The sequence below is a fragment of the Pleurodeles waltl genome, chromosome 1_1 (genome assembly GCF_031143425.1).
Source record: "Pleurodeles waltl isolate 20211129_DDA chromosome 1_1, aPleWal1.hap1.20221129, whole genome shotgun sequence".
In the NCBI taxonomy this organism is placed as follows: domain Eukaryota; kingdom Metazoa; phylum Chordata; class Amphibia; order Caudata; family Salamandridae; genus Pleurodeles; species Pleurodeles waltl.
Window position 1 is genome coordinate 566109830 of NC_090436.1, and position 20729 is coordinate 566130558.

The 20729-nt window shown below is 42.7% G+C and overlaps 1 protein-coding gene across 15 annotated transcripts in view; it reads left to right on the forward strand.

Annotated features, from left to right (window-relative positions):
• The window catches only part of PAM (peptidylglycine alpha-amidating monooxygenase), a 1007326-nt gene that overhangs the window by 964785 nt on the left and 21812 nt on the right, over positions 1-20729 (forward strand). For all 15 annotated transcript variants that reach the window (XM_069226162.1, XM_069226060.1, XM_069226139.1 and 12 more), the window contains 3 exons: positions 1277-1330; positions 6410-6622; positions 12495-12551. In XM_069226162.1, the coding sequence (XP_069082263.1) occupies positions 1277-1330; positions 6410-6622; positions 12495-12551 (324 nt within the window). The remainder of the gene's footprint in view (positions 1-1276; positions 1331-6409; positions 6623-12494; positions 12552-20729) is intronic.

The following is a 20729-nucleotide window of genomic DNA, read 5'->3' on the forward strand; positions in this document are numbered from 1 at the left end:
GAAACATTCCCTGCAGGTTAAACAAAATAGGCCATGTATCTGCATCAGGAAGACTAAAACATGTTGCTCTGGCTTCCAAAAGAATGTTTTACCCTCAGTGGGCAAGGCAACAATCTGTCTGACTCAAAGCTTTTTGATGTACTGAAAACTGGTTCAGCCTGACATCACTGTAAAGTATCTAGCCTTGCTTAGCTTCAGCTTCCAGCCTTGCCTAACTGGTGGATTTTCAGAATCAAAAAATTGACCATGTCTGAATGACAAACCTTGGCTCAGGTGCGATGGTATATCTTTCTCAAAAATCCAGTTTTGTTCTGATTTCATGAATTGGTGCCATGACCAAAGGCAGGTGCCTGACAACAGTGTTTCCGACTTTGACAGACTCTCATCAGCGTCAGCTTTGGACCTTGCCACACTGGAAGTCTCAAGGTAAAAAGTTTGTAGGGTGTGGCAAGATCGGTGCAGCCAACACCTGCTCCATCGCATGCGGCCTAAAATTGTGCATAGGTCGCAGTCAACACAAACAGATACTTTTGATTGCCACATTACTTTTTATTGGCTCTTTTTGCATTAAGAGTAAGAAATAAATATTAGCACTGACTCTTCTCATTAGATATTAGTCATTTTAGTGCCTTTTTGATAATTTCATTTCCCTATTTTTTAAAATTGATTTGGGAATGTTTTGTGTTGTTTTTCTGATTTTAAAATTATTGGTATTGCTTGACTTGATATGCATTTCTCTAGATAACTGCCTTCTGTTTGTGCCACAGATAATAGGGGCTGAGCAGAGATTGCCTTGGAAGTCCGTTTTAGTTACACAGATTGTTGATTAAGTTAGTAGGGGTACCGCTACATGTTTCAAATTAATAACCCAGTTCTTCAGGTGTCCTTAAAGTGTTATTTCTTTTTATATAAAATAATAACGCCGATGAACATTTGATCTTTATTCAATTTTTTAAACTGTATTTGTCTCAACCTTAATGCCACACCCTTTGAGCTAGGCCTTGAGTCCTTAACATGCTATCCCTGAAAGTTGAAGAGGCTACGGAGGCCAACTTTCCATCTCGGATAATTACTTCATGTCACAGTGTGTAAGGAACATTTACAGTCCCCTCTTAAATACTACTTAGTTGTCTATGTGACTGCAGAATCAGGGACTACGTCTAACAGTTACAGTCCCCACCCAGCTAGGGACCTCCCTTATTACAGGCTTCATAGTAATAATTTAATCACCTCAATTCTAATTGTCTATATTTGATGAATCTGTTTTATTTTGCAGAAGCAGAGCACAGATCAGTCAAGAAGGCAGGAATAGAGGTTCAGGAAATTACAGGTAAATCCTATACCTTTGGAATGTATAATAGATTAAAAAAAAGTTAGCTTTAAATATTGGAATGTGAATGAATTTTCCTGAATCTTACATGTCAAGTGGATATTAGGATAAATGACCTTCATTGCAAATTTCTGACTGTACAGTCTACCAACATTTTTTGCTTGTTCCCTAATTCAAAAATGCTAATACACATGCTGCTGTAATATTACATTAAGGTTCAATGGAGATACTCTGATACCTTTGTGAATTTGGATACGTGTGCGTCCGCTTGATGCTAGGCACTTAACAGCAGAGGTGTAGAACCTTTTAGGAGCTCCTTCCAATATCTTGCAGAAGTGGCGTGTCAATTTAGATTATCTTACTGGTCACACTAACACCTTTCAAAGTAGAGTATCATGCTATTATAAGAGAGGGCATCATTTTACAGTAAAAATGTAAGACTGATTGAATTCATTAGCTTCAACCCGGTGTGGTGCAGGTTTTACTCCTATCCCATAATCTTTTGCAGAATATTTTTGATTACATTGGGAGAAGATGTGGCGTAATGGTCAGAGTTGCTGATTTTGGAACTGGAGAACCAGGTTCAAATCTTGGCATCAGCTCAACAACCTGTGATTCCGGGCAAATCACTTAGCCTCCTTGTGCCTAAAAATGAATGTGACCTGTGTAATCTAACTGATGTTTATGTAAAGCACTCCAATACCTTCGTGTTGAGTTTGTGCTACAATAAACTGCAAACAACAATTTTTTGTTGGAAAAAAATCTCTTGAACCCTTTAACTGCTAAGCCTTCCCGCCTCCAGTGGTAAGTTGTTTTTTTTGGCTATTTGGGGTACTTCGTGTTTAGGCCTCCATACCTTTTTGGCCACATAAGCTATCCACGCCAAATTTGTGTCCTTTTTGGCCAACATCCTGGAGATTCTAAAAGTGCCCAGGGTTTGTGGACTACCCTGGAGAGGACTGAGAAATTAGGCAAAATATAGTTAAATTTTGGGGTTTATGGGAAAAAAGTGCTGCAGAAAAAAGTGCCTGTTTTTTCCATGCAAATGGCATCAATGAAAGGTTCGTGGGTCTAAAATCACTATATTTCTAAGTTTCAGGAACAGGCAGACGTGATTAAGAAACCCAATTTTCTTAACACAGTTTTGGCATTTTGATGGGAGATAGCCCATTTGACCTTTTTTGGTGTTTTTTTCCAGTTTGTGGTGGAAACAAGTGTGAAACCCAAGCATTTCTGGAAACTAGACAGAATTCTGAATTAAGAGTTCAGTTGTGTAGATCCTTGAAGGTTTTCCTAAAGAAACAAGTGTTGAAATAAAAATATATTGAAAATGAGTAGGAAAAAAGCGGGTGTTCATGACTGCATTTTCATTGGTAACTTCTCATCACGATGGCCGATTTACAAGACCTATTTATTACATGTGCTAGACCCTTTGGGTTATGGGTATATATAGAGTATGTGGGTTTTACAAGAACTCGACATACCCAGAGCCAATAACTGAGCTGCACCTTGCAATAGTTTTTATTGTGTACTGGGTATGGAGCAATTCATATGATAAAATATAAATTGAGAAAAATAGGTATCAAGCAAACCTATGTATTTCCAAAATGGCCACTAGATATGGAGTTAAGAAGCAGGGGTTATTTGCACATCTCTGAATTTCTGATTCCCATACCTGCATGTGTTCCCCTACGTTTCCCAATAAAAATGGTACCTCACCTGTGTGGGTAGGCCTAGTGGGAACAACAGGAAATGGCCCAAAACGCAACATGAATACATCACATTTTCCCACACAAAACTGACCAGTTTTTTGCAAAGTGGGTAGCTGTGGTTTTTGGGCCCTAGCTCAGTCGTCACCTAGAGAAAACTAGCAAACCTGTATATTTTATAGACCTAGACACGTAGGAGAATCCAGGATGGGGTGACTTGTATTGCTCTCCCCAGGTTGTGTTACCCAGAATCCCTGGCAAACCTCAGAATTTGACTAAAAAACACATTTTGCTCACATTTCAGTGATGGAAAGTTCTGGAATCTGCGGGAGTTACAAACTTCCTGCCACCCAGCATTCCCCCAAGTCTGCTGATTAAAATAGTACCTCACTTGTTTGGGTACGCCTGGTGGCCACAACAACACATGGCCCAAACCGCAATATAGATACATCAAATTTTTCCACTTAAAACTGACCTGTTTTTTGCAAAGTTGGTAGCCGGGGTTTTTAGGCCCTAGCTCAGCTGGCACTGAGGGAAACCTAACATTTTTGAAGACTAGACACTTAAGGGAATGCAGGATGGGGTGATGTGAGTGGCATTCGCCAGGTTATTTTACCCAGAATTCTTTGCAAACCTCAGACTTTGACTAAAAACACAAATTTGTCGCACATTTCTGAGATGGAAACTTCTGGAATCCACAAAATATCTGCCACTCAGCATTTCCCTACTTCTGCCAATAAAAATGCTGTCCCAGTTGTGCGACGGGGCCTAGTGCCAGTGACAGAAACGGATATAACCAAGGTTGATCAGAGTCCTTTTCCTCTCACTGGCACTTGTCTCAACCACACAAGTGGCACAGCATTTTTATTTAGAAGTGGGACGATGCTTGGTGGTAGGAAGGTTGTGGATTCCCGTAGATTCTGGAAGTTTCCATCACAGAAATGTGAGGAAAATGTGTGTTTTTAGTCAACATTTAAGGTTTCCAGAGCATTGTGGGTAAGACAATGGTATGGAATGTATTCAAAGCACAACACCCTGGACTCCCCCAGATCTCCAGTTTTCAGAACTGTCTGGAGCTAATACGTTTTTCCAAGTGGTAGCCCACCCAAGCCAAAAATATGCAGCTGTTCACTATTGCAAGTGGGATGATACTGGAAGTTAGTCATACTCTCCTGGTCCATTTGTAAAAAAACACACTCAAAACAATCAGATTTCCTCTTGTTTGCCATTGGGATGAGGTGCTTTAGTCCACAGGGGAGTAGAAGGACTGTTTCGATTTTAGGGATGAGGGCCGGACCTGATGTTAGGCTGGGAAAGCCCCACACAATTATTTTATTAAAAATATATACTGCTGCCATACAGTGGGATTTTTGCCTCCACCCTGTGGAGCAGATTGGGGGTAATTACCCATCAGAAAGACTGTGTTCCCATTTTTATGGGGCGGGGACATGGCCATGCTCATGCTGGGCAGCCCCCACACTATAGTTTAAAAAACAGTAATCGCTGGTGTCTAGTGGACTTTCTGTTCCCCAAGGCAGTAGATGGGTGTATTTGTCCTCATCTGCCCCTCAGAGGGGACAGAAAGACCGTGCCCCCATTTTATGGTGGTGGGTGCTAGGCAGCCCCACCCCAACATTAAACAAAAAAAAAAGTAATTCATGGTATTGAGTGGACTTTCCAAGTAAATGTCCTCATCTGCTCCCTGGGAGGCAGGAAGACTGTTTGGATTTTTTTTCGAGGGGTAGGGACATGGTCCCACCCTAAAAAAAAAGTAATCCCTGGTATCTAGTGTGCTTTTTGCCCCTCCCGGGGGCAGGATAGTAGTAATTGCCCCTATCTGCCCCCTGTGGGGGGGGGAGGGAGAGATTGTTTCTATTTTTTGGGGATGGGGGCATGGACTTGCCCATGCTGGGCAGCCCCCACCCCTAGAATTGTTTTTAAAAAGTGGGCTTTCTGCCCCTATGACAGGGTGGGGTAGATAGAGGTAATTGCACCCATCTGCCCCCACCCCTACAAATACAAAAAAAACTGGTGTCTAGTGGGCTTTGTGCCCCCACCCCCACCCCCAGGAAGGCAAATGGGTGTAATGACTGCCATCTACCCCCATGGAGGGGTTTCATAATGACTGTATAGTTTAATTTGTTTAAGGGGGAGCACAAGCCCTTGTCCAAGGGGCGGCCTCCCCCCACTCCCCTTTGGTGTCTAGTAGGTGGATTCGTGCTTGGGGATCTTCCTTCTGCAGTGATCTCCAAACATTGATCTACTAGGGAGGAGTACCTTTGGAAAGGGGAGATTCTTCCCTATCCAATGATACCTCTCCAGTCTGGCTCAGTGCTGGGGGTGCTAAGATAGCCTCAAGAGCACAGAGGCAGTGAAAGTGAAATGAGCCAATTGGCTCATTTCTTTTCATTGAAATGATGTCAAAATGCCATGTGTGTTGATCATCATTTCAATGAAAATACTGAAATAGCCTTGGGAGCTGGGGAAGCTGTTCTACAGCTCCCAAGGCTATTTTCAGTTGCAGGAAATCAGAGGGACTTGCTGCCTTGTGAGCCAGGATTGCTTGGAGCCATCATGCGCACACAAGGGGTTAAACCTGGAGTAACTTGTTTTGAAAAAAATCGTCTGTATTTGTATTTGTTTTGGAAAATCCTCCTTCTTGAAAAAGTTGTTTCATTTCCCTAATGATAGTACATTTTAGTACAGCTATTGAAAGATCTCATGCAGTTTGTTAGTACAGTTAAGTCAGATATTTAAAAAACGAGAAGACATTAATACCAAAGAGGTTAAGATCGACAGAACTCCTTGGAAGCTGATGAAATAGAGCTCAAAAGGTGATAGACAACTGCTACTTTTGGAGATCCACGACTGCTTGAACAATTAAGTAATAACACATTAATAAAGTGTGTATAAATAAAGTATCTAAATGTACAATTGAAAATTTTAAAACGTTCTGTAAATGTTAGGGAAAATGAAATTGTAGGCTAAAAATGTAACTTGTATCCTCAGGTTGATTCGTGGGAGCAGTGCAGGTGCATCAAACAGAGTACAGTGCGGACGATGTGTGGCTTCAATTGAATTTAGAAAATCTCCAACCTTCCTATTAAAATTTAAATTTTATTTTTCATTTAGATTTGTTTGCAAATTAATAAAATGTGTTATCATTTGTGTATGTTGTCCAGTTGTGACTCAGTGGGGGTGGTCCCTGGATTCCAATAATGATTCAGTGGGGGTCCCCAGGTTCCAGCAATGATAGAGTGGGGGTTCACAGAAGTCAAAAGTTGAGAATCATTGGTATAGATGATCTTCTGAATCTGTACCTAAACTAATTACCTCCATAACTTTTGCGTATCTCTGTTTGTTCCTGTAGAAACAGAGGTTTTCGAAACTGGAGTCAGAAACCAACCGAAGTTGACAGAAGTTGTGGCAAAGGCGCAGAAACAGCAGGAAAAACAGAAGACTGCGGAACAGACTGAGAGCAGAGTTTCATTCGTTCTTATCACAACCCTATTAATCATTCCAGTTGTGGTGCTTATAGCAATCGCAATATTCATAAAATGGCGGAAGGTGAAAGTCTACGGTGGTAAGCAAGAATTAACATACAGTGAAGTTTTGATAAACATACACAGCTCAGTGTTTAGAAAAGCAAATGTTTGACGTTTAAGAATAATGTATTTAAGAACAATGAATTTAACAGAGGTAGCTTTGAAAGAGTCAGAGAATAACTAATTGGACAAATACTCTGCAGAGATCTCTGGAGGTCACAGGTTTGAATCCTTGTAAACCAATCAGCCCCTCATCCATCCAAGGTAGTTAAAATATGATAATAGTAACACTGTACTCGCCCATAGACAGAGCAGTTTACAGAGTGCCCCATTTAGTTACAGCAATTCGAAAAATACAAACAACCTTGTTGAAATGTTTTTCCCTCATTGTGCCAATTTGTAGAACAACTTGAATATGTTTTAGATTATCTGTGTCTTTTTCAGATCACACCATTTACTTTGAGTTAAGTGTCAAAAGGACCCTGGCCCATTCCTAAAAACAGCCTAATATTTACCAGAATATTATCAGAATCAATTGGTTTCCTAAATGATAGGGGCTAAGAAAAATACACACAGGACTTGCAAGGAATGCATAAACTATGACATACATAATCGAGATCAGTGGTTCTAAATTGAGCAACAACCATTTTTCAATGCTTCTAAAAAGAAAAACAAAGGGTTGTATGTACAGGTCTCTTGTACTAGCCTGAGAAAATGAAAGTGAACTTCATCGTGGTTTGCAAAAAGAACTATAATACTTCAACACATAAAAAATCTATCCGAAAATATGAAGTGATACACAACAAGCATTGCAAAGAACGCATAACCTACACTTCCAGGCTCCTAAAGGAATAAGCTAAGCTCCTGTAATGGTGCTTGTTGGACGTCCAAGCCTATTCAGTCATCAATTATCAGTATGTAGTAGTTGCTAAGTTCCTTATTTATTGCTTTCTTCTACTGCAGTGCCCCCAACATCATCCAGGATTCCTTCTCCAAAGGCATCTTTCCCAATTCCCTCAAGACTCTGATTTTCTGGCAACCTGCCAACCTATTACAGACCCATTATTCCTTGGTATGATCATCAGGAAGTCAGTTGCAACTTAACTCTATGGAAGAATCAAGATCAATATAGAAGTCCAGGACTACTATCTCAGAGTAAGGCTGCCCTGTAGCAGCAACACAGCCACCATCCTGATCTCAGACAACGTCCCTACGCCTCCAACCCTGGCCTCAATGCTGTTGGATATTTCCATCACCAATGGCTGTCCTCAGCACTCACTGTGTGATAATATGATTTATTTTCGTATATTAGTTTTAAATGGTTTGCTTGCTAACTACAGTACAGGTTTCCTCTTCTGTAGGTTGAACATCCCCATAATATGTGGAGTGTGCTGGTGTTCCAGTAATCTTCATCACTACATAAAGCTTGTGGCAGTACCCCTTACATCATGATTTCCTACTTGGACACTCAACTTTACCTAAAAAGTCCCATCAGAAAACTATGTCACATGACTAAAATACTGTCATGCTACCATCCAGGCCTAAATGTTCTAGATGTGCCTGAAGATCAGTTGCATGTATATTGAGTTCATGCTCACAGTTGGTGACAACTGATGGAAATGCACACAGGACTGGCTCATCAATGACCTTGATGGTTTCAGGCCTCAGATTCTCTCTGTGATAAATTCTTGAAATTCTATTTCAACAGCACCCTTGGTGGACAACACACACAGCAGCAACCTTGTCAACCTCAAGACAAGAAGGTTCAGGAAAAAGAAAATAATAAGGATCAGGTACTCTTTCACATGCCAGATCCTATTCAAGGAACACCTCATCCACTTGTAACACCCCCAGATCACCAGCCTGCTGCATCCCTTCACTCACCTCTTGTGTACAGCAATTTGTTGCTTTAAATCTAGATTTGTATTATATGAATCACCAGGAGTTTATTCAACCATGAGGTCTCAGCCAATCCATTTTATAAGGATGAAAAAGCATGGACTCCGACACCTTTAAATACACACTCTTAACAGAAAGACAATTCCCCAATCAAACATATTCAGTTATAAACTCATGAGTACATAGACATGACCAGTGAACCACAATTAGTTTGTCCCTCATTCAAAATGATAACTCTTCATTAATACCCCTAATCGTTCAAGGCGATTTCCTGCTAATGCTGAATCTCCTGGATGCATATTTCCATATTCTGATTCATCGGAACAGTCAGCAGTTCTTGAAATTTGTCCTGGGAGATCAGCATTTCCAATTCAAAGCATTGCCATTCGGCCTTTCTATTTCTCCCTTGTGTTCACCAAGGTATTAGCTTATTGGTAGATTCTCTGCAATTACAAGGAATACATATTTTCCCATACCGCTATGATTGGTTCATCTCTTATTGTTCTTTCTTTCTTTAAGCCACAAAAGAGTCTCAACAAGGTTTGCCAGCGTCTGATTATCAATTTGAAAAAGACAAGTATTCTCCTGGAGCAGCAACATTCATTCATAGGAGCCCTTTTCGGCACCTAGGGGGAAAGGTGGTTTTGACGAAAAAAAGAGAATAAACGTGCAACTTCACTTTCAGAGGTTACTGTCATCCATACAAGCTACAGTCTAATCCTGGCTGAAGGTTCAGGGCATGGTGGTGCATTACAATGGTGATTGGATGCTCAGAGTTTACTGAAGGGTACTCAATTCAAGTATCTCTCCCCCGCAGTCCTGACAATGAATGCAAGGGTATGGGGGTGACTCTGGGGGCGATCACAATAAGTCTGAGTTTGTCTCCATGGGACAAGGAGCAATCTTCCATTCGGAAAAAAGCTAATGGCAATTCGATAGGGAAATCAGTTGTGATAAGGAAGGGCAATCAAGTTGTCAAATGTTACATCAAGAGCGAAGCCCCTAGCTTCCATAGCCCACCATGTTTGTTTCTGGGCAGAGCAGAATGTTTTAAATCATAATAGCCCAATGTATTTGAGGGACCCAGGATGTTCTAGCAAACAGGCTTAGCCAGTACCTCCCCTCTTCTCTGGATTATCATCGGAGGAAGGAAATATTTTGGGTAAAAGTAGCAGAGTAAGGGAACCCATGGTTGGATCTTTTTGCCTCACCCAGCAATGCCATTCTTCTTCAGTTTTGCTATTAAATGCCCTCTCTGTAGACATAGGCAATGGATGCCATGACAGTTCACTGGCCATTAGGGGTTTGTTATGCCTTTCCTCAAATACGCCTCCTCCCAAATGTGCTTCGGAAGATTCAGGAGGAGAGCGTTGTAGTTACTCTGGTGGCCCTGTTTTGGCTTTATTGGCCATGGTTTCCACTGCTGAAATGAATGTCAGTTTCACAGGCTTTTCATCTTCCCGATTCTCCTTCTCCTCTCAAATAAGAGGATCTTTCAATAAATACACTGATTGATCTAATTCTGACACCCTGGCTCGTGAGAGGCGACCTCTCTAACTTTTAGGTTGTTCGGCAGAGATGGCTTCTGAGATACAAGCCTCTAGAAAACCTTCTACTCTTGCCTCCTGTGCTAAGCACTGGAGAAAATGTGAACACTGGTAGTAGTCTTAAAAGTCCGAGAGCTGCAGATTGTGATCGGTTTCAGATTCTGGAATTTGTGAGAGAAAGTTTCATGAAAGGGATGGCGCCTTCAACACTTTAGGCGCAATGGGCTTTTACAAGGGGCTGTAGGGGAGCCAATGAAAGGTTAAACCTTATAGTCCCATTAGTATTGAGATTCCTAAAGAGCTTCAAAAAGAGTAAAATGGTTGTTCCTATGCAGTGTGTAACCTGGAATCTTCTGGTGGTTGTGGAAGGCTTACAGAAGTGTCTTTCCTCTTAGCAATAACATCAGCTAAAAGATTAGGGAAGCTGAGGGCATTGGTGATCTCATCTCAGATTTTTTCCAGGCAGGTTAATTCTGAAACCAGAACCTAAATTTAGATCCAGAGTTCAATACAGTTTTCATTCACACCAGGAGATAGCTATCCCAGTATTTATTGATATTGAAGGCAGTGGAATTAGGCCTACCTTGGATGTTAAGAGAGCACTAATGATTTATTTAAATAACACTAAGGAGTTTGGACTCTCTAAGACTGTTTTCATTTCCTATGTCTTAGCCAATAAAGGTAAAAAGGTGTCAACACCTACTCTCAGTTGTTGGGTCAGACAGGTGATCTCACAAGCCTATGTTTCTGCTGGTCATTCTCCCCCGGGGAAAGTCCAAGGTCTTTCTATTAGGGCAGTTTCCACCTCTTGGGCAGAATCACCAGGGATTTATTTACAAGACCAGTGTAGAGCTGCAACCTGGTCTACACCAAATACTTTTGTTTCTCATTATCATTTACATCTCCTGCAAGAATAATATAATTTTGCATCAAGAAATTTGAAAACAGCAGTGACATAATTGTTTAGATTTTCTTTATGGTCCCTGTAAGTTTCATTAAATCATTAAAGCACTTAATTTGTATGCTTGTAGTTTGTTCATGCTCGGGTATATCCTCAAGTGTTCAAGATTGGGGCAGGGAGCACGGATGAAGGAGCAATGATTCCATTACTTAATGGTAATCTTCATTACCATGAGTTCTAGTGCTACCCATCGCATTTCTACAACCTGCCCTTCTCCCCTCTCTTACGGCATATTGCCAATACAAATTAGCTTTGTGACTGCAAGACACCTGGCAGGGGAGTGGAAGGTCTTGAGGGTTGTTTTTATTAGTAAAGTTGAAAGACTGCTGGGTGCCTTTCTTCTTTTTTGAAAGCTTGAAATAAAATGGCTGCCTGGGAAAGAGCCCCTCAAGTGTTCAGGACTGGGACAAGAAGCATGAGGACTCAGGGTAATGAAGTTTACAGGTAAGTAATGGAATTAATACACATTGCCTGTGTTCTCAGCATATAGGCATTAAGGGGGTGTTTCTGAGGGTCGCCGGGAGCACCGCCAACAGGCTGGCGGTGCTCCGCAGGACATTCTGACCGCGGCGGTACAGCCGCGGTCAGAACAGGAAAACCGGCGGTCTCCCGCCGGTTTTCCGCTGCCCTGCAGAATCCTCCATGGCGGCGCAGCTTGCTGCGCCGCCATGGGGATTCTGACACCCCATACCGCCATCCTGTTCCTGGCGGTTCGCCCGCCAGGAACAGGATGGCGGTATGGGGTGTCGTGGGGCCCCTGGGGCCCCCTGCAGTGCCCATGCCAGTGGCATGGGCACTGCAGGGGCCCCCGTAAGAGGGCCCCACAAAGAATTTCAGTGTCTGCTCAGCAGACACTGAAATTCTCGACGGGTGCAACTGCACCCGTCGCACCTTTCCCACTCCGCCGGCTCCCTGCGGAGCCGGTTTCCTCGTGGGAAGGGGTTTCCCGCTGGGCTGGCGGGCGGCCTTTTGGCGGTCACCCGCCAGCCCAGCGGGAAACACAGAATCACTGCAGCGGTCTTTGGACCGCGGAGCGGTGTTCTGTCGGGGGAACTCTGGCGGGCGGCCTCCGCCGCCCGCCAGAGTTAGAATGACCCCCTAAATGTTTTCCTCCAGCGTGGATCATTAACTGCCCAGAGCTTTCACACCCAGCTGACTGAAGCCACAGTTTTGGGAAGTGCTACAGCTGCCCTAGAAAAGCAGATCTATTTCTACGCATTGCCTATGATTGAGATAGTTTTAAGCAACAGTTGGTGGGAGATGTTAGATAGTGAGGGCCTGAGGTGAAGTGCGTGGGTCCTACAGTTTGCAGTATCAAGTAAAATTGAGCTCTTAAGACATTGAATGTTAGAAACATCCATACTACTGTATATACTGTTGTCTTGAGATGTAAGAAAGTTGAAATCAAGCTATTTTCTCCACAGATAGGTATTCATATGGGAGTACATGTATGAAATGATGGGATGGTAAAAAATAACATCTAAATGATATTTTGTTTTTTAGGCGATTCAGAGCACAAACATGAGTCCAGTTCTGGAGGACTTTTAGGAAGACTTAGAGGTACGTTGATTACTACTTTATTAAGAACAACCCATTGGTCCTGTTTTAAGATGATTAAAAATATATTCTGGTAATGAAGTATTTGTTAAATTAAATGCAGAATACTTACATATACAGCCAAGGCTTAAGGCAAGTAATTTATTTTTGCGATTGTACACTGCAAACTGAATTCTGTAAAAAACATACTGCTCGTCACAGGTGTTATATTGAGACTGACAATGTAAGTTTTCCACATTGCTGAAAAAATCCCACATACTGTCTTGTAATGTGCATCATGCTTGCTAAGGTCCATAAAAACATACTTTAAGACTAAAGAACTTATGGTAAATGGAAAGGTCTCCAGCCATTTATGTTGCGGATGGACAGGTCTTTTGGAAACAAGATTTGGTTCTTCTGTGTATCAAGAGATTTATGTTGTGATGAATGGGCTTTGACAGGAAGAAATCCTTGGAAAGGGTTGCCTTAAAGTCATTGAAGGTCACTAGAATGGGTACTACCCGAATTCTGTTGGCTGACCAGGTTAATCCAGATACAGGCTCCCAGTATTCTGACAGCTTATCCATTCCACATTTGCTGTGGACTGTCAGATTGTCCATATGGTAATGGATCTCCGTTTCTGAGATGGAACGTAATTAGAAGGCTAGCTCATGCTGGGAATGTTGATCAGTTCCCCCCATAGGCTTTGCATATGGTTCTGAAAATGCTTACTTTCTATCTCCAGCTCACTTGAAGCTGTACAATTGTGTAAGTAGACTATAGAACAATTCCCTACTTTGTATCCCAGTTTGAGGTGGCCAGCCAATGAGTTGACAGTTCTCTTGTTCGCCTTTGTAATATTCAGGCAAATCTCATTGCAACCAAAGATATACAAATGTGTTGAAAAGTTTCTTTCCAATGCATTACTTGAGACTTGAAGTGAAGAGTCAGTATTAAAAGCACCCTTCTTCCCAAGGAGCCTAGTTCTCCAACCAAAGACACCAATGAATAAACTGTAGTGGATCCCAAAGACTCAGGCTGAAGAGAAAATCACCCATTCTACAAAGGTTTAATTTAATGGCCCTGGTCAAATGTAGTTAAAAAGTTTTTATGTATATTGTGAATCGCACCTGATAGATGACACTGGGGTGCGTTGGAAAACAAGGAATTGCAGTTTGCAGGAACATGTAATCTTGAAGAGCCTCTACATGTGCTTTAAAGCTTAATTCAACCAATAACCCTCATTTATAGGTCAACATTTTAACTAGTACATTCCCACTCGGTCTCTTTGCTCTTCTTCTTCTCATTTCTTAGTGGGTCTGAGGATCAGGAGGCCAAACTAAGGAGGCAGGTTTCCACCATCTGTAATTCCTTACACCTGATCTCTGTACATCAATGGTGTAGGGAAAAGCTTATGACTTGGATCATCTCAGTTTAAGCAGGTCTATTACATTCTCTGGATGTCTAGCACTAGGACACCTTCTCCAGCAATCACCCACTTTAGAAATACTACAGATAAAATAAATACATTTAAATAAGAACTAGTACACAGTAAATACAAGGTGAGAAAGAAAACAAGTACATACAACAGTGAATCGGTCATTTATCATTCTATCAAGCAAAAAGTGGAAGAAAGCTCTGGGGTTGAAACCTCAACACAGCCATTGAAGAAGAGAGTGGGCTGATAACACAGGATACTAAAGGGTGGCAGTGAAATGGGAAACGTAAGTTTCCTTTTCAAAGCATGGAAAGATAAGTTAGCCCTGAGAGCAAGAGGGATGAAATTTCAGGCCATGTTTATGTTTATTGTTTTGCTGTTTTATACAGAGCAGACTAGACTTGATTGGTGTCAGAGCACTTTACAGAGGGAACAGATACAAAACAGTACTTTGACTTCATTTTAGGACAGTGACAACCTAGAAATTCATTTCATTTAGAGAATTTCACAAATGAATGGTATCAGAACATCAGTGAACAATTCAATTTGTTTCATTTAAACAATACACCACAAGCCACAAGCTCCAGCCTATACAGCTGCAGCTGGTGCAAAATTGCAAAAGTAGATTTGCTGAACATCCTCAGCATGGATCAACTTAACCCCACAGAAACCTCAACAAATACATCACCAACTTCAGCAAGTGAATCAAGAACTGTTTAGACTCCCTCATACATAACAAGCAAAGATGAACCAACAAGCAAGCCCGCTGGTACACAAAGGACCTTTGAGACACTAAACAGCATTGCAAAGAGCTAAAAAGAGCCAACTACAACCCACTAACAGAAACACCTACAAAGCTGCATTCAGGCACTACCACCAACAACTAAGAAGACACCAAGAAAAGATCGCTAGCTGAAAGCATCAACAGGAGTGCCAATTGTAAGTTGATCTTCTCAGTCGTCAGGGACTTTACCACACCCACTGCCCCCGTCAACAACATCTCCCACTGCCAAGAACTCTGTGATGACCTATCAAACATTTTCCACAACAAAATGACAAGCATCTACAGCAACTTTGCACCCCAACAAAGCCCTAGCAATCTCAGCGACAACCTGCCCATCATCAATTAAAATAGCCACATTGCCAAACGGGAAACTCTCACTAGAGAAGAAAGAGTGACAATCATGACGCCCATCCATTCTGAGGCCCCAACAGATCCCTGCCCCCACCACATCTACAACCTGGGAGCAGCACCTATTAGCACCACCTGCACCCGCATCATCAATACCTCCATCACATCCACCACATTCGCTGAACACTGGAAGCATGGCAATGCCCTCTTCAAAAGCAGTCAGCTTACCTGAACCAGCTGAGCAACTTCTGGACAATCTCCCTTCTCTTCTACCCTTCTACCCAGCCACTCACAACCAACCTCGACCTACACCACCGGCTGGGCAATATTCAATTAGGATTCAGAAAAAAACGACAGCGCTAAGACAGCTCTTATTGCAGCCACCAATAACATCTGGACCATCCTGGACTGAAGAGAGATATCAGCCCTCATCTTGATCAACCACTCAATGGCATTCCACACAGTCTCCCACAAGATAATCATCAGAAGATGCCACAAAATCGGTATCCATGGACCCGCACTCACATGGTTCTTCTCGCTCCTCACAGGAAGAACCCAAAGAATAAGATTGCCACCCTTCATATTGGAAACCGAAAACCTCACCTGCGGAGTACCCCAAAGATCGTCCATCAGCATTACCCCGACGATCCCAAGGCATCAACATCATCTCCCACGCTGATGACACCCAACTTATCCTGACCTTGATGTACAAAACTAATAGGACCAGCACCAACTTCACCAACTGCATGACTATGGTAGCAGAATGGATGAGACCCAACCGATTGAAGCTCAAGTCTATAACAAAGGAAGTTCTGATCTTCAGAAGCAAGACCTCCCCATGGGACGCCAGCTGGTGTACAAGTGAGCTAGGACCAAAACCCATCAACCATGCCAGAAACCTGGAGATCACCCTGGATGGCAAGCTGAACATGACGGCACAAGTGAATGCATTGAGCACTTCCACATTCTACACATGCTACGAAAAATCTTCAAATGGCTACCGCAAGACACCAGACAAACCATCATGCAGGCAATTATCACTAACAGACTTCACTGCCACAACACACTCTACGTTAGAATCTCCAAGCAGCTCAAGCGCAGACCCCAGATCATCCAGAATGCTGCTGCAAAACATATCCTCAACCTCCCACACCACACCCATATATCACCTCACCTAAGACTGCTCCACTGGCTCCCAATCTACAAACACAGCCAATTCAAACTCCTCAAGCTCACATACAAAGCCTTGCACAACACTGGACCAGGATACCTGATCATCCAAATTCACTTTCACCAGCCTGCCAGAAATCATGCTCAGCCTCATTCACACATACCCCTCGCATTTACAGTAAAAGAGCAGGAGGGTGCTCATTCTCCTAGGTCACACCCACAACCTGAAACAAACTTCCACAGCACATCAGGGCCTCATCTTCACTTCTTGATTTCTGCAAGAAGCTGAAGTCCTGGCTATTCATCTTGCCTTGCAGGGACCACACCACACACCGTCTCTCCTGCTCAAGCACCTGGATACCCTCAAAGGTGATTAGCGCACTCTACAAATCAACATAACATAACATTGTGAGAGTCACTTTCCTAGTCCCCAAATATGGCTGCCATGGGTCTTATTAGATTTAATGTGATTTTTACAGCCTTGGATGAGTGGGAACAGGCTTAAACTTAATGCTGAATAGGCACAGCTCCTCATCTGTGGCTCTGACTCCCCTTGGAATGCTCACTTATGACAGGTTAGTCTGGGACTCTATCTCCTGCTAATATTGTAAAGAAAATTGGTTTTAAGGTGGGCAAGGGACTCACTTTGGAAGCCCAGATTAAAACAAATGGTTGTGTCCTCACCACATGTAAGAGTTCCCAGTAACTCCCTAGAACATAACCCTACTGGCAGAACCCAGATCTTCAACCTCACAACTTCTTTCTGTCAGAGAATAAATTCAAGATGCACACACTCGGCCAAGCTCTTGCTGCCTTAGATCCAGTAGACAGGATCGTGGCGTTGGAGCTGCAGGATGCCTGTTTCCACATTCCCATCCTGCAGGCCCACAGACATTACCTGCATTTCAAGGTGGGCCAGAAGCATTTTCAGTTGGACGTACTCCCTTTTGGTTTCACTAGTGGCCCTCAGACCATCGCAAAATTGATAGTTGCCGCATATCCTTGGAAGCGGGGAGTGGCTGTCTTCACTTATCTCGACACCTGGCTGCTGCGAGTAAGCTCACCACAGTCCATCACAGATATAAAAAGAACAGATGATTGACGGAATCCTGAACAATGTCAAACATTCACCCCCGGTCCCAGATCTGGGTCTAAATCCATCTTTTTTTGCTCGCCACACCACTTAAACCCAGCCATATGCAAATCAGTCATGACCCTGCTCCCCATGGCAACAGTTCAGCCCATAGTGCCAGGCCAGGTCCTCCATGGACTGGAAACAAGCATCCTGGGAGTGGTTTTTGCATTAACAAAGGTCAGTAACTTGTTCTTCTGATGAATATTTTTAACTGAAGACTCCACACTTTAGAATATATATCAAAGCAGATCCTCTCCCAGACAGAGGGTTTGTGGAGTGGCCCAAAACAAAAAGTCATGCAGAACTGAGCAGGCAAAATGTCTTCCAGCTGAACCTGGCTGTACGGGCAATAGTACTTTGAGAACATATGCACCAATGCCTGGCAGATGTCAGGGAAAGGTACCCTTGCAGCACCACAGCAGTAGTGGCTTTGTCCCGGGTGGAATGGCCCCTCGGGCCTTCCAGGGGTTGCTTCTGAGCCAGTGCATAAAATATCTTGATGCAAATGACTATCCACCTTGAGAGGGTCTTTTCCTTTCTTTGCTCCAGAAAACCCTACAAAAAGTTGATTGTCTACTCAAACATTTTTGCTACAATTAATGTAAAAATGCAAAGTATTTTAGGGGTCCAAATGGTGGAGCCTTTCCTCCTCGTTCAGGGAGTGAGGAGGAGCAAAGAATGCTGCTAGAGTGATTAACTGCCCAGCATGAAAAAGAATCACCACTTTTGGGAAAAGGCCGTCTGAGTATTCAACACCAGTGTTTCTGAAAATACCATGTTTTAAGGCGGTTGCACTGAAAGTGACTGCAATGAGCTGACAGAATTGTAATGATGTAAACAGGCTTCAAGGTCAGGAGATGCAGCTAGGAGCTATGAATAGACTCAAAAGGCATACACATGATTAATGTTAACACCAGGTTAGGGACCCACTGTGTTATTATGTATGGCTTGGGAGGAAACGTTTGTCAATCCTTTATTGAATCTCATCACAACAGGTTATTTAGATGAATGTTTGGTCTGGCAAATGTAGAAAGGCCAAACTGGCCCACAAGTAACCATTTCCATTGCCCACTGCAAGGCCTTTCTTGACTAAAAACAAAACAAACAAAAGGATGTCCACCAGCTTTGCCTATAAGGGTCAGTATCCCTGGCACCACACCAGGTGTTCTAGCGCCGAGGTTAAATGGACTTCATGGTGGGGTGTCTGGAAGTGATGGTGACATATACCACTTCAAGTGGCAGATCGACAGCAGTTAACTTCCGGTGCTCAGTCTCCAAACATCAAGGTGCAAGTTGTGTACATTCGGGTGAAGCACCCTGCCCTGTTGCTGTGACATGAGGTCAGTGGTAGCCTGATTGAAGGACAGATGCCAATGCTCAAATGTTGTGTGTAACACACACACCTAGACCAATCCAGAGCAACTAGTATGGGTTGCACCCCTCGTTCTTGCTATTTTTGAGAACTTGAGGAAGGAGAAATTGGGATGGAAAAGCATACAGGTGTCCATTGTCCCCATTCCAGCCAGAATGTATGTGTACTGTACTTACAGAAACTCCAAACAGCAAAATTATTGGCCCTGCACACTCTTGATGGTGGCGATAAGATTAAACCAAATCTGGTGGTGGAAGACACCCTGGGACCTGGGGATACAGATGCCACTCGACAACATATGTTCAGTTTGTTTTCTCTAGAATTTGGGACCCCACCAAAAAGATGTCTTGGTGCTCTAGCCCCCTCCAGAGATGCAAAGACTCTTGGCACAGGAACCCACATCACCCTGTTTGTTGCAGTACCACATGGCAGTGGTGTTGTCCATAAGAACCTGCACCAGTTTTCCTTGATAGATGGCAGGAAGGCCTTCAGGGCTAGACAAAGGCCAGGATCTCCAGCAGGTTGAAATGGCATCGCCCCTCTACTGATGATCAGCGACCCCTGATCTTCACCTCCCCACAGGCCTCCACTCATCCCAACAGCAGTGTTTCTGTCACTAATGTCTGCTGTGGTTGGTGAAGGAAGAGAGGCAAGCCGCAGGACCGATTTGTGTCTGGTTAACCACCACTTAGGATCATGGGTCATCTCCTCTGAGGCCTTGATGGTATCAGAAAGGAGGCTGTGATTCTACCAAGTATCAGAGCATATCAGCTGCCACTGAGGCCCTCCTCATTACCTCTGTTCCTGTATGTCTTGTATTTACTTGTCGCCAAACAATTCTAGATACTCCTTTAAGTTCAACGGGTCTCTTTCCATGTCTGAATGATGCAATCCATCTTGTGCATAACAGTCCTTAATTTGTGCTTGCTTTGCGTGCTCTTCCCATGCTTCAGGTGAAGTTTTGCATGGTAAGAGCAGTATGCAGAGCAAGAGAATGCTTGAGAATTTAATGGTGGTGTGGACCTGGTTCCCTATCAGACCAAACGTGGTATTATTTTAAAGCACACTGTCCTGCATGAACACAGCATTTCACTAATACTCACTAATTTAACTTTCACTGTCTTTATTAAAAGGCGCTTCCCATGGTGGTTAGGTCATTCCTGTCACCAAAATTGGTCAATGATATATTAGAACGTTCAGCACTAGTGTGTAATCTGTGTTGAAGTACATTATTTAGGCTTGCTCGAGGCATACATGGGAAACCAAACCATGATATCCTGTAGGCAGGTCCACTCTTAGACACTATTTTGTCAGTGTTCTGCAAAAGGTCTGACAGAACGGCGCAGGTGTGACCTTGACACATACTGTCACGTTGATGCTGCTTCAGCAGTGTATGAACCAAGTATTTCCCTGAGGGGCATAAGCACCGGCTTTCTACAATATATTTCAACATTATTTTAAGAAAACCTAAACTTGTGATGTAGAGTGGTGTGAGTTATCTTGCACATTTTTCTAAAGTTACTGTGTTTCCCTCCAGACATCAAATTAAATAATTTTGACATATTAGATGCGCTATCAACCTATAACAAAATCGTTATTATACTATGAATATCACAAATATAAAAATGAAATCAACATTGTGCATTGTAAAATATATTTAAGTGAAAATGAATACATAAATAAATGTAGGCTGTCACAGGGCTTAAAAAAAATAAGGTATGGTATATAACACCCTCGGATTGATAATGTCGCAATCCTAGTGAATATGCATATTCATCATAAAAATTCCCTTTATACGAATAGGCTTTAAAGCATTTTGATAAATGATTAAGCATAGCGGATGCATTATGCCTAATTCAATATGAAGACTGGTGTAAAAGAACAAGTTAGTTACTTTTGGTAACAATCTTTCTGGTAGATACTTTAACCGCAGTTAACTCACCTGTAGAATGTTC